General features: G+C 40.3%; 1 protein-coding gene across 1 annotated transcript; it reads right to left on the bottom strand.

Annotated features, from left to right (window-relative positions):
• Window positions 1-520: 520 nt before the first annotated feature.
• Window positions 521-13,064, bottom strand: LOC137272443 (threonine-rich protein-like). Its single transcript, XM_067804822.1, has 8 exons — window positions 12,927-13,064; window positions 9,389-9,445; window positions 8,552-8,637; window positions 7,552-7,623; window positions 5,749-5,860; window positions 4,631-5,059; window positions 3,982-4,117; window positions 521-752 (listed from the first exon to the last, which is right to left on the bottom strand). Exons 1-8 carry the CDS (start codon window positions 12,952-12,954, stop codon window positions 572-574), a joined length of 1,101 nt encoding a protein of 366 aa, XP_067660923.1. The 5' UTR covers window positions 12,955-13,064; the 3' UTR covers window positions 521-571.
• Window positions 13,065-14,832: the final 1,768 nt, after the last annotated feature.

The raw sequence follows: 14,832 nt of genomic DNA, 5'->3' as shown, positions 1-14,832 counted from the left end.
ACAATATGAAGAACCTGAGATAGTTTTCGTTCCTGACTGAACTTGAAGAAATGCCTTGAGATACCAAAAGACGGTGCCAGATGGAACTGTCTTGTTTCCATGGATATGGATGGATCAATTGGACAAAACGGAGACTTGTCGGCTTGAAGTCTGTGTCTGACTGGGCTGTCTAGGTGGGCAGCACTATCCAAGTACAATCTCAATCTCAAATCTTCTTCTTCTTCTTCTTCTTCTTCTTCTTCTTCCTCTTCATCATCACAGACTTGTACTGACACTGACGCAATACCTGCACGTTCCTTAGAAGTGCAGTAATATTCAGTGAGTTTGGTTTTACGCCGCTTTTGGCAATACCCATCCCTACCATGACGGGGGACACAATAAATGGGTTTCACTCACTGTACCCATATTGGGATTCGATCTCGGGCCTTTCGCGTGAAGGTCGAGTACCTTAGCCACTAGGCTACCTCGCTGTCCAGTGCACTGAGGAACTGTTTCAACTGAAACTCACAGGAACTCATAGTGTCAATGGTAACATTTTATTGAAACAAATTTATGTCCAGTTATCGCCCGGTCAACCCCGGAAGAGGGAATCCAAAGCAGGAACCACAGGTTTGTTGCAGTCGTCTTTGACGCAGCAGAAGTTACATGTAAACTCGTCATTTACAGGAACAGCTACGTTAAGACCCGTGCACTCGCTCCTGTCCGAGGTTTGGTGCCACCATTTTGACCTACAGTCCTTCACAGTGGCGCATCTGTTTGGTTCAACAACGAAAATATTTCAAACAACAGGAACATTTCAAATAAAAAGAACATTTCAAACGACAGGAACATTTCTATTAACAAGAACATGTCAGCTGTTGCATTACATGTACGTTTTAGTCTCTGAACGTCAGTACTGATGGAAACTAATGTGTCGTGTAAGTAACACTTGAACTTTCTTGTGTTCCTCTATTCATTCCATCAGTATATGATCTGATCGAAACAAGCTACATACAAATCTGAAAGCGAGTGGGGAAATATAGGACACAATCTTGCTTGGCTTGGTGGAAGAAATAATAAGGCTCAGGGGCTAAAAGACAGGCTTCTGTTGTATTTATGCTTTGCTTGTCGCCATCCTCGCATAGCTTGGCATCTTAATATGAAGGACAGAACTTTATGGATGTGAACGTTTTTCTTTTCGTTACAACAAATCTGGACACGACGTGACGGGGTATATTCTTATTTTTTCATCAAGTAAATGAAAGAAGTAGGAAACAGACAGCTCTCTATACTGTAGAAACAACAACAGATAACAAGGTAGTTAGTTGGCACTATAGACCGTCAGCCTAATTTTTAGAACACGATTTTTTGCAAGTTACGTATCCAACTTTGATTAGCTCAGTTAGCAATAATATATGACGACCTACTTGGGTGTTGACTTTCTAAACTTGACGTCTGCTACTATAGATTTCACTTAAGAAACTAGCATGTGAAGTTTCTGACAACAACAACAACACAATGGAGTACTGGCAAGTACTGGACTAGCCATTAACAATGTCGCAATGTCTGTCAACATGTAATGTACATAAATGCATAAATCCTCGGTGTCTGACGAAGATACAGTGTTCCCAGAAATTATTGAGAAAATCTTTGTTTTTTTCCTAATGATGCTAAGATTGGAAAAAGGGCTTTCACTATGCACTAAGCAGACTAAATAAGGGAGACAACTTTTGAAGGCTTAGAAGGCAGTTCATTACGTCAAGAGTTATCTCCCTTGTCTGAGCAGACGGCTTCCTGTGTTGACATGGCAGAATTTACAGCAAGAGAGAAAAGAAAGCTCATTCTAGATGATTTTGAAAGGGGTGAGGCTGATGCTAAAGTGTTAGCTTGTAGACATGGTATTCCTCTGTTTACAGTATACAGAACTTTGAAGAATATTCAAACAGGAACCGGGATAGAGCACAAAGCAGGGGCAGGTCGGCCTAGGAAATTCAGTGTTGTGGATCGCCGAAGACTTGGGCAGATTGTGAGTAGGGGCAAATTGAAAAGTGTTGAGAACATCAGAAATGAAATGATTAGCAGAGGAAGTCCTCAGGTATGCAATGAAACAGTTAGGCAGGAATTACAGAGACTTAATTGGGTGAAAAAACGTGGAATTCCCTCGCCGTTGATGAAAGATGCACAAAAGGAAAAACGTTTAAACTGGTGTCGGGCTCATGAAAATCAAGATTGGGATAATGTTTTCTTTTCGGATGAAAGTTCTGTTTGGCTTTTCCCTAATTGTGTGAAAATTTGGACCAAAAATACTGTCAAACCTATCTACCAGCGACCAAAACATAGCCCGAAGTTTCACATGTGGGGTGGCATATCGGCTCGCGGAGTGACCCATTGTGTGTTTTCACGGGAAACTTGACAAAAGAAAGATACGTTGACATTCTAAATGGTCACCTTCTTCCGACAGCACAAACATTGTATGAAGATGATTGGATTTTCCAGCATGATAATGACCCAAAACACACTGCGCGCTACACAAAACAGTGGTTGTCGGGCGAAAATGTTCAAGTTTTAGACTGGCCCAGTTACAGCCCAGACCTAGACCCAGTTGAGAATGTGTGGGGAGTCATGAAGGACAGAATAAACCAAAAGGGACTGAGAAATATTGAAGATATGAAGGCCGAGGTGGTCCAATATTGGGATACCCTGTCACACGATTACCTACAAACTTTGATGGGTAGTGTGCCTAGGCGTATTCAGGCATGCATTGCTGAGCGAGGAGGTCTAACAAAGTACTAAAACAAGACTGAGACTGTAAAAGGATGATGTTTTAACATGTTTATGTAAGTAAAACGCCAGAAGTTAATAAACGTAATGCGTTACATGACGCAACATGATTCTCAATAATTTCTGGGAATACTATACGTAAGACGATAGAAAAAGGACAGTCATTGAAGTGGGACTTCTGACACATCAGATTCTAAATATGAACATTGATATGTTCTCGTAACATTGTAAATCTTCACTTTATCACATATGTGATATTATGATGTTTGATAATCATATTAATTATTTGCCTTTACCTTTCAATACAAATGAACACTATGAAAACGCTGTTTTAAATGTTTTAAACAGTTTTGTGATACGGTCCCTTCTCAACATGTCCATACACATTCACGTGTTACCCAACCCCTATCATGCACCACGCACATTGCGACATTGTTGATAGCTATTCCAGTACTTGCCAGTAGCAACATGTGGAAATGTTGTTGTTGTCAGAAACTTTATATGATTTAATATTTAATATTTTTAATAGTCGACATCAAGTTCAAATCTAGGCATGGTTGATGAGGTAACAATAGTGGCAAAATAACTAGGCCTAAGAAAACAAGAGGTTAATTAGCACTAAGTTGGTAGATGGACAAATGGAAACAAGGGATTTTTAATCTGGCCAGGCAAGGTTGAAGAGGTAATAACGAAAGCATGTAACAAGATAAAAGAAAACAAATGGAAACCAGGAGGTTAACTAGTAGCACCAAATTGGTAGATGGACAAGTGGAAACCAGGAGGTTAACTAGTAGCACCAAATTGGTAGATGGACAAGTGGAAACCAGGACGTTAACTAGTAGCACCAAATTGGTAGATGGACAAGTGGAAACCAGGACGTTAACTAGTAGCACCAAATTGGTAGATGGACAAGTGGAAACCAGGAGGTTAACTAGTAGCACCAAACTGGTAGATGGACAAGTGGAAACCAGGAGGTTAACTAGTAGCACCAAATTGGTAGATGGACAAGTGGAAACCAGGAGGTTAACTAGTAGCACCAAATTGGTAGATGGACAAGTGGAAACCAGGACGTTAACTAGTAGCACCAAATTGGTAGATGGACAAGTGGAAACCAGGACGTTAACTAGTAGCACCAAATTGGTAGATGGACAAGTGGAAACCAGGGGTGGTTAATCCTGGCATGGTTGATGAAGAGTTACAGTTAAGCTGGCTGTGACTCACGCTTTCGTTATTGTTTTAGATGCATCTAGGTGGTTAGCAACGCTGTTCATGCAGTAAGGGGCATCATCTGGACACTGCACTACTGGCTGGATAGGACTGTACCCGCACATTGGGCCACTGCAGGTCGCGCACATCACTGGAATACAGACCCGATCGTGATATACATAGGACAAGGCGGAATGATGATGTATAACGGACCTAGGTGGAGGCTGGGAGATTCGTGTGTCCCACACTGTCCCCTTTCCTTGTGTTGTTGTTGTTTGTTTGTTTGTTTCGTTCTTGTGTAGTGGTGTTAATTGCGAATTCTCAGCCGCCCATCACTCAACCATACCTGCACGCACACACACACACACTCATCATTCACACGCACACGGACATATACACGCACTCAAGCACATGGAATCTTGGAGATTCATGTCTCTTACACCACCTTGCTTTTGTGTTTTGTGTATTTTGTTTTTGGAGTTTTGTGTTTTGCATTCATCGAATAGTGGTGCTAATTGCCAAGATTCCACCGTGGACCACTCAAACACCCGCACGCATATGCACAAGCACGGACGCACACACGCGCATGCGCACACACATTGAAGCTGAAACATTCATGTGATCTTCTGTAGAATTATATTTTATTGAAATTTAAATTTCTTACCTCCTGTTGGTCCAGTCGTTGTTTGAGGCACAGTTGCGTTTGTTGTTGCAACGTTGTTAGTGGAAGAACTGTCTGATGACATTGTAGCCGTCTGTGTTGTTGTTTCGCTTGTACTTATCGGCTGTTTCGAGGATGGAGGTGCTGCAGATGTCACAGCAGCTGTGGGCGTCGATGCAGGTGTTGTGGAAACGTCGCTGTTGGTGGAGGGACCGGTTGTCGATGATGCTGTCACCGTCTTTGTTCCGCTGGTACTTATCGGCTGCTTTGTAATAGTAGCCGTCGACGCTGGTAAGGTCTGTGTTGTTGAGACTTGAACTGTTGTCCCACTTATAGTTGTCTGTTCTTTTGTGGACGAAGGTATTGCAATGGATGTTTTTGCTGCTGTTGCAGTTTTCACAGTTGTTGTAGGCTGATAATGCCCGTACAACGCTACAACCAAAAGCCATGACAATCATATTTTTAGGTTATTGATAATATCGCATTACATTTACAAGGCATCATATGCCCCCGTCCAAATTTTCAACATTTTTATGAACCCGGAATCAAGTATAAATGTCTCACCATCTCCCAAAACAAGCATAATCTTTTCCCCAAAAACAAGTAATATTTGTTCATCATGACTGAAAACAAGTAATATTTGTTCATCATGACTGAAAACAAGCAATATTTGTTCATCATCACTGAAAACAAGTAATCTTTTTTCATCATCACTGAAAACAAGTAATATTTGTTCATCACCCCCAAACTAGTAACATTTTTCTTCATCTCCTAAACGAGTAATAGTTTTTCATCATCCCTAAAAGAAGAAATGGTTTTTCACCATACGGGTCGAAACAAGTAACATATTTTTCATAACACTACATGTTATTTTTCCTACGATGTGATCACTCTTATGAGAAACATATACACTCTTCAGCCAGTTTAGACTGTTTTACTATTGACTATTCATTCATGGATATGCATACACATACATAAATAAATTTTCAGGATACAGTATACATTGTTTGGTCCAGATAGCTGCGAGTCTCATTAACCGGGCGATGTCCATCTACAATCAAAGTGTCCGGATAAACGGGGTTCGACTGTATCCTCATGACTCCATTTAAGGTTGTACTCACGTAAATTACAGATGTATTCATTACAGGAATCGGCGTCACGGCAATCTCCGTTGCACAAGACGGGATAATCACAGAAGTCATGGTCACTTCGCTTCTTTCCATGGTGGCAATGCTACAATGCAAGTAGTCCGTGAATGTGTTTATTTGTTGAACGTACCAGAGTTAAACAATTGAATCCTACAACACAGTTATAGAGCTGCTGACCAAGAACAATGAGTTGAAACAGAATCATAGGGTCCTGGAAGAACTAATGGACGCAACTCTACAGAATGTGTATTCCATCACAGAAGACACTGCCTATACACAAAGGCATCAACCAGCTACAGCTTCAAAACAAATTCGACGAGCTTAAGACGGAAAACAATCATGTTTAATCGGGTATTACAAAAAGAATACTTGTCCTAAGTGAAACAGAGTAAAATAAATTATTCCTTCCCATTTAAAAAACGAAGCAATGAGAAGAAATAATGAAATTTGAATTTGGTAATAAAAACGGATGGAGATTTGATAAATGTTAACTTGAATATAACGACAAGTCAGTACGAACTGCATAACAAACGTATAACAAATAAAGCGCCTCGTTCAGCAATGTTCTAGCTAAATGATCTGTCAGACATTCAAGTGGTTGATATCATGAGCATCGATGAATGTCATTGGAATAAATGACGAGAACCGACCATATCACCCAGCTTGACAACACTATCCAGCTTCTAACAAGACTGTTTGTTCGTTGCCCTCAGCACTATTTCAGCTACATGGCGGTGGTTTGAAAATAATCGAGTCTGAACCAAAGAATCCAGTGATCAACAGTATGAGTTCCGACAAGCATGGGTTGATGACACCCGAACCCGGTAGCCACTTCTTACGACAAGCATGGGTTGATGACACCCGAACCCGGTAGCCACTCTTACGACAAGCATGGGTTGATGACACCCGAACCCGGTAGCCACTTCTTACGACAAGCATGGGTTGATGACACCCGAACCCGTTAGCCACTCTTACGACAAGCATGGGTTGATGACACCCGAACCCGGTAGCCACTTCTTACGACAAGCATGGGTTGATGACACCCGAACCCGGTAGCCACTTCTTACGACAAGCATGGGTTGATGACACCCGAACCCGTTAGCCACTTCTTACGACAAGCATGGGTTGATGACACCCGAACCCGGTAGCCACTTCTTACGACAAGCATGGGTTGATGACACCCGAACCCGTTAGCCACTCTTACGACAAGCATGGGTTGATGACACCCGAACCCGGTAGCCACTTCTTACGACAAGCATGGGTTGATGACACCCGAACCCGGTAGCCACTTCTTACGACAAGCATGGGTTGATGACACCCGAACCCGGTAGCCACTTCTTACGACAAGCATGGGTTGATGACACCCGAACCCGTTAGCCACTTCTTACGACAAGCATGGGTTGGTGACACCCAAAGCCGTTAGCCGATTCTTACGACAAGCATGGGTTGATGACACCCAAAGCCGTTAGCCGGTTCTTACGACAAGCATGGGTTGATGACACCCGAACCCGTTAGCCACTTCTTACGACAAGCATGGGTTGGTGACACCCGAACCCGGGAGCCACTTCTTACGACAAGCATGGGTTGATGACACCCAAAGCCGTTAGTCGCTTCTTACGACAAGCATGGGTTGGTGACACCCGAACCCGTTAGCCACTTCTTATAACAAGAATGGGTTGGTGCCCAGTTGTAACGCGGATCATCCGGGGTCGAATGGCAACATTTTGCGTTCTGCAACTGTTTGAAACAATAAGTTTGAACATAACAGTTACTGACAGTTGGTACAGATCCACATCCCGCCTTTATCCGTTGGTATATCGAATCTCCACGAACTTCAAGATAGCAAGCCTGTAAGGAGAAAGGTGAACTCGCCCATAATCACTTATCACGTTAAATAGTAAGTTACCGCCAAATATCTCAATGAAATATCGGAGAATCATTAAAATACCCCTGCCTTAAAGAATAACCGGTAAGACATTACATTACCACGAAATGGCCATATAAATGATTTGTTTTGTGTTCAAGCCATCACTCTAGGAAAGACCATTGTAAAAAAAAGGATAAAAATATTCGGTATTCATTTTCATGTGCTGAGAAGGCAAAACACGACAAAAAATATGGCGGACATTTTGTTCGTTTTTGTGAGAAACAGAATTGTCTTTATCCTTTAGCAGTACAAAAGGACTGTGATCAGATTGATAGTAGTAAAACTATCCATGATTAACCTCTCGTGTAGCAAACCAAATGCTAGCAGACTCCCTTCACATATAATGACCGGTTAAAAACCCCAAATTGATACCACTATCTGAGTGTATTACATGCCTCTTCAGGAGCCCAAGACATTATACTAAACGAAAATAGAGTCAAACAAAATTAGTATTAGGGAGGCTACGATTTCAAGTTTTTCGGCTACTTCCTTCTGGGGCTTTTTTTACGGAGCAACTTTTTCTAAGGTTAACCTTAGCTCCCATTCTTTAACACTGTGCTTCGTGAAAGGACTCCTCTGGGCTATCACAATATGAACATTTTGAATTGCACGAGGACCTTGCATCACATTGCTGAAAAGGATGTGCAGCGGAATCAATGTCATCGTCGTGCACTGTACGTGCATTAGAATACATCTGCTCTACCTTTCACAAACCAAGTAGGTTTGCTCACTGCCGTGCACTTCCTGCTTGTCGTAAACGCGTTCTGTGTTCCCGTCCGACCTATCCTTGTTTGCCAGTAAGAAATATCCAATAATTGTGTTCATTACCAAAATTTACTGCCTACCCACCTGATTCGGACGACATCTTTTCTCAGTAAAGTCACAATCCGCCAGGTCGTGAACTTCGTCGCAAACCAGACAATTCAAATCTGAAACTACAGAGATATGTGTTAGTGAAAACTGTGTTACACTATTGTCGGTAGTATTCAAACTATGTCATAGCCACATGTATTCTTGCGATAGCTCGAGCGACGTTCATCGTTGGAGTATGCAATGGCGGTATAATGATCACTATATCGCATCTTCTTTCATCCGTGAAGACCCCGGTTGAATATTGGTCTGTAGCAACATGGTTAATCTGTATTGGATGATGATGTGGATACAAGATATCTGCACCCACTAGCTTGAAACAATCTTAATGCTACAATGTTTCTATGTAATTTGGGCGGTTGGGTAGCCGAGTGGTGAAAGCGTTCACTCGTTACGCCACAGACCCCTGTTCGATTCCACACGTGTCTACAAATCGTGAAGCTAATTTTTTTGTGTGTAACCTTCCCTTAGTTTGGATTTGGATACAGGATCGGGTGGTCAAGTGACGTGTATCAACTACATAGATAAACGTTCGTGGTGTAAATCATTGGATTGTCTGGTCCACATTAGATTAATTACAGGACACTGTCATATAGCCGCGCAGACATCATGCATCAGTTCGAATCCTGCTTGTATGATTATGGTTCTAGAATAGTGGCCAAGCCGTTCACGCGTTTTCTAGCAGGACCGGGTTTGATTTCCGCATAGGATACGCCAATCCCAGTTGTATCGCACCAGTATTAAAAGAAGGGTCATAAAATCTCCACACAATCGGTGCGAACTGATCAACTTTGAAAATAAAAGATGAAACCTTACCTGTACCAGACAAAAGAAAACTGCTGCACAGCGGTACAACCAGAATTAAGGCGATTCCTGGAAATAAAAAAAGCTGTTGCCATGAACAATCTAAAGAATGGACATTCTTAGACATCTTTGACTGGCGTTTGGTTGTTTGAAAAACTTGGAAACACGAATCATCATCATCATCATCATCAACAACAACAACAGCAAAATGTTCATACTCTAAGATATTGTAGATGTAGCCATATCTTCAGTTTGTACCTGTAATTTGTAAGAAACCAGACATGTCAAGTTGAAGGGTTCGATTCCTCACATCTCAAGTTTCCCCGGCCGTGATATTCTTTGAATATTGCCAAAACGGCGTAAAACCGTATTCATTTTATTCAGTAGCAGTAATTTGGTAATTATAAACATGACAGATTTTATGTAAACTGAACAGCAAAAAGAACCTTTTTGTCAAGGTTTTAAATAAGACATAAGCATGAACGCCTACTTTCATGAGAATTAATTTTTTCGAAACTTTTGTTACTTGAATGTTACTCCACACAATGTTAATTGAATGGCAGCTACTCCTTTTATATAACTATAATTCTCTACACATGAACGTCGAGTAAGTGGGTTTTTTCGCCGCTTTTAGCAACATTCCAGCAACATCAAGCAAAATGGGTTTTACACATTGTACCCATGCGGGGAATGGAACCCGGACTTTCGGTGTGATGAGCGAACACTTTAACCTCTGGACTACTCCACCACCACTTTCCACTCAAGCTGTAATAATGGGGAAGAATGGATCTCCAAATCGCTCGATTTCTTTCTCATAGACACATGAAGATTTGATAGTTACAATATAATTCCCGGGTGAGTGCTTAGTGGATTTTTCCCACAAAAATGGAAGTCCGGCAGTCTTGACAACGCACTCCTCGGACAAAATTTGTAAATTGGCACGTTTACCATTCTCGATAGATAAGAATATACATTGTCGTTAAAAGCGGTCAAATGTGTCATAACAAACGTGAAGTCCATTCTGTTACATGTTAAATTAATCTCACACGTAAAGCGTTATTTGACAAATGTGAAGTGTAGGGCTGTGTATCGCCCCGAATTTCGTACACACTCTCCTGTACTGCGATACGTGTTGCGATATATCGTGAGATGTGCCCACTTCATAGCCTTCTTTTACCTTCCAAATTAAATCATGGGACATGTGAGTAACCAGTGTGCATTATAAAGCTTCTTTCAAAGTTGGAAAAAAGGAAAAACCAGAACATTCCTGTGTTTATACTTTTATTTTAGAACAAAATGCAGAGATCGACACTCACTAAAAGGTTTATTGGTCCTCCGGGCAAGGCGATTTTGTATGTCACTAGTCCTTTCCAAAATACCAGCTCAACACTTTACTAAAAACAAAAACACTGTCAACAAAATTTATCTTTCTTTTAATTGTAACTGCTTCCCAAAGGAAAGCTGACACAGATAATTGTATGATTTCTCATTTCATATATATATGAAAAACGAGCTTACACCATGTCCTCCATCATCCCAAACATACAACGTATGTACTTTAACTTCTTTAAACAGCATAGGATGTTGAATGTCAAATAGTGTAAAAACTCTGAGCTATTGCGCACTAATCTGTATTACTCAACAAAGATTTAACTGAAGTCATTTCATAGAGTTATGAGAATGTCAGTTATTGTTATCTCTGTGCGTGGGCCTCCCTACTGAATAAATCTGATTGATTGATAATTGAAGTCACAATTGCGTGACATGATGTTGAATTGTGCATTTTAATGATTTATGCACCTATGTCTTTGAATAAATTAAGCATTACCATGACCGATTTCATGAATGGCTTTTGGTACACTTTCTCTCAAAGAAATTGTTAAAAAAAACACTCAAGATTATCAAAAATCGCACTGTGTTAGGTAAAGTGCACTTTCTTTACAATAGACTGAATAGAATAATGGAAAAAATTACATGACACAAGAGGAAACATAGTCTTGTAATAAGATAGACGCCTACGTTCATCAAGGAAAATGTCATCTCATGAAACATGTCATACACCATTTAGAATTTTTTGATCTACTTCAATTGTTGATGGACATGGTAGGTCATTTTATCCTATAATTCAAATAATATAACTTCCACTTAGATAAGTTTATTTCTAATAAAAATACAAAGTTTACATGCTTAAAATGTCCAGGTAAACCCCGAAAACCCCCTCTATTTTAATCCATTTGTAAGATGCCATAATATCCCCTTGTCTATTTCTTTTATATTTTCATTTTTACATAATCAGAAACTAATTACATAAAAATTGATTAAATCATATGTATGCTCGCCTATTTCCCGATAGCCGTGGCTTTTCGAAAGGTAACATGACACAGCATTGGGAAATTCCTTCATTTTCGAAGCTCAGTATGAATAGCACTCGAGAAGATTCATTTAATGGTGGGTATTGTTCATAAGCTCTAACCATAACATCACAGGAACCTTTCCAGGAGTATTTTATCAGATGTAAGAAACGATTTTATTGGATAAAATTTGGTTTCTAAAGACGCTTTTTCGCCACTGTCTGCTATGAGGTCCATGATTGGTAAAAATCCTGTACGCAACCTCAGGCAGCCAACCATATTACGGCAATGGTTCATAAACGAACAGTTTCCGACAAATGTTTTGGGTACAGTTATGCTATTCCGAACGTGTTCAATAAACTGCCATAGATACGTAAGTTATGGAAAATATTGGACGTATCGTGCTTGACAAATGTAAAGTGAAATCTGATAAATGTAAAGCATAACCTGTCGAATGTAAAGTGTAATCTGACAAATGTAAAGTGTAATATGATAAATGTAAAGCATAACCTGTCGAATGTAAAGTGTAATCTGACAAATGTAAAGTGTAATCTGACAAACGTAAAGTGTAATCTGGCAATGTAATGAGTAATATAGTAGTAGGTCAGATGTGAAGTGCTATATCTGTCGAAGGTAAGAATGTAATATGACAAATGTAAAGTGTATTCTGACATGTATAAATGTAATATGACAAACGTTATGTGTAATCTGACAAAGGCAATGACATGTTGTGCTCGTTAGTATGCTTCAACGTATTTTACAGGCCTTGTCATTAATCAGCAGAGGGTTGGGGTAGTCTTGTTGCCTAAATCGTTCACTCATTACGCAGATGAGGTTCGATTCCCACCATGGATACAATGTTTAAAACCCATATCTGTGCTATTTCATGTCAACAGATACTAACATATTATTATTACAGAATCTGTGTACGTCAATGTCGCTATGAGTTTAGGAAAAAAGATTATTTTGGAAAATAATTTGCAACTGACTACTAACTACTCATGTAAACTTTAAATGCCCTACAGGTCGTGTGGTGGCGTTTTGAAGTACTGAATAAAGACTGACTGAAGGCACGCTCGTTGTATACATGAACTGGAACAAACCAGTTTGTCCAGACATCATATACTCCAAAACAGTCCTCGACACACGGGTAGTACTATTTCGACATATGATGTTGAAAATAATGGAAGCATACATACCATGGATTATGAGGCAACAGCTACTCATCTTTAGCTTAATATACGTGAGAACGATCGCCTTCGCTTCTGATTTGTGTTTTGGACAGCAGTTGACTTATCTCAGTAGGTCGGTCCCAGACTTGTCACGTGTGCTAAAACACAACTTTCACTTGTGTTTAGTGTGTCTACGTCAGATAAACTTCAGCTCGACTGGAGTTTCCGACTTCACTCCCACATTCACATACATTTACACGAGGTTTAACGTCCACCCTGTCGGGTGTTTACATACATCTACGTGAGGTTTAACGTCCACTCTGTCGGGTGTTTACATACATCTACGCGAGGTTTAACGTCCACCCTGTCGGGTGTTTACATACATCTACGTGAGGTTTAACGTCCACTCTGTCGGGTGTTTACATACATCTACGCGAGGTTTAACGTCCACCCTGTCGGGTGTTTACATACATCTACGTGAGGTTTAACGTCTACTCTGTCGGGAGTTTACATACATCTACGTGAGGTTTAACGTCCACCCTGTCGGGTGTTTACATACATCTACGTGAGGTTTAACGTCCACTCTGTCGGGTGTTTACATACACCTACGATTTTGCATACGCCCACTAGAGGTTTAACTTAAACATTCACTTACGTACACGAGGTTTCACCTCCACTCTCTCGGGTTTACATAGACGTAGGTGAGGTTCCACCCATAATCTCTCTTGTTAAAGTAAACCCAAGAAAGGTTTAACTTCCACTCTACCAGATTAACATACCAGTAAATATTTACTCTCGCTGAAACTGTTGGTGTGCTTTCCAACCTTTTCTTACAATGTGATCTCTGGACCATTAATATGTAGAAAAAGCTCCGCCCACACAACTGTCCGTTTATGATAAAACAAAAGAAAAGAAAAAAAGAAAGAAAGGAAAGAAACAAAGTGACAAGAAAAAACCCAAACAACAACAGCAAAAAAACCCAAAAAAACAAATTCTACTAGAGGTGACTTTTGTTTCCTAACCAAGTTCCGACCCGTGGTTAGAATTGATCTTCAGCAGCCCATACTGTCCGTAAGAGGTGACTACCGAAACCCAGTGGTCAGGCTTCTGGATCGGGTGGTCAGATTGACATGTGCGATCGTATCCCAAATGCGTTGATCAATGCTCATGATGTAGATCACTGGATCGTCCGGTCCAAACACGATTATACCAGACCGCCACCATATAGCTGAAATATTGTTGAGTGCTGCGTAAAACTAAACTCAACCACTCGTTGAGCTAGTTTTTGTCCGCCTCCACGGTAACCTGATAAAGATCACTTGTTCTTGTGGTTCTATGTCACTCATGAAGAAAGATTGTGACAGGTCAAGTGATCAGATAAAGGTGTCGTTTAGCAAGAAAAGATCCAATATTCCGTTAAGTTTCTCATTTGTACCTGATAAAATACTGCAGCCTTAGTCTTATCTTTATTTTTTCTAAAAGTCTTAAAACCACACGAAACACATACACATAAAGGTGTCTCCTGGTGTCGGTGTATTGGAAATACCATGGCTGTATCTGAAATGTTGGTGTTGAAAATACAAAGGGAAAACCCTTTCATTAATAACTAAAATGGCAAGGCAGTAAGTCGGATATTGTGATTAGGAATATGTGGGTAGTTTCTGTAATATTGCTATTTAATGTACGAAGGCAGTAAGCACCAAAGTGCTAGGTACATTCAATACCAATATTATAGATACAACCATGCTATTTTCTGCACCGATATTGCATATAGTGCATTGGTATTTTCAATATTACAGGTACTGATATTTTCGATGACAGTATTGCAAAGTGTAATGTAACACTGGTATAAGAGATATCATGATTCTATCTGTAACACTGATACTGAATATACCATGACTGTATCTGTAACATTGGTATTGAATGTACCCAG

The sequence above is a fragment of the Haliotis asinina genome, chromosome 2 (assembly GCF_037392515.1).
Source record: "Haliotis asinina isolate JCU_RB_2024 chromosome 2, JCU_Hal_asi_v2, whole genome shotgun sequence".
NCBI lineage: Eukaryota > Metazoa > Mollusca > Gastropoda > Lepetellida > Haliotidae > Haliotis > Haliotis asinina.
Note: the sequence above shows the minus strand (reverse complement) of the source record. Positions and strands in the feature narration are given on the sequence as shown.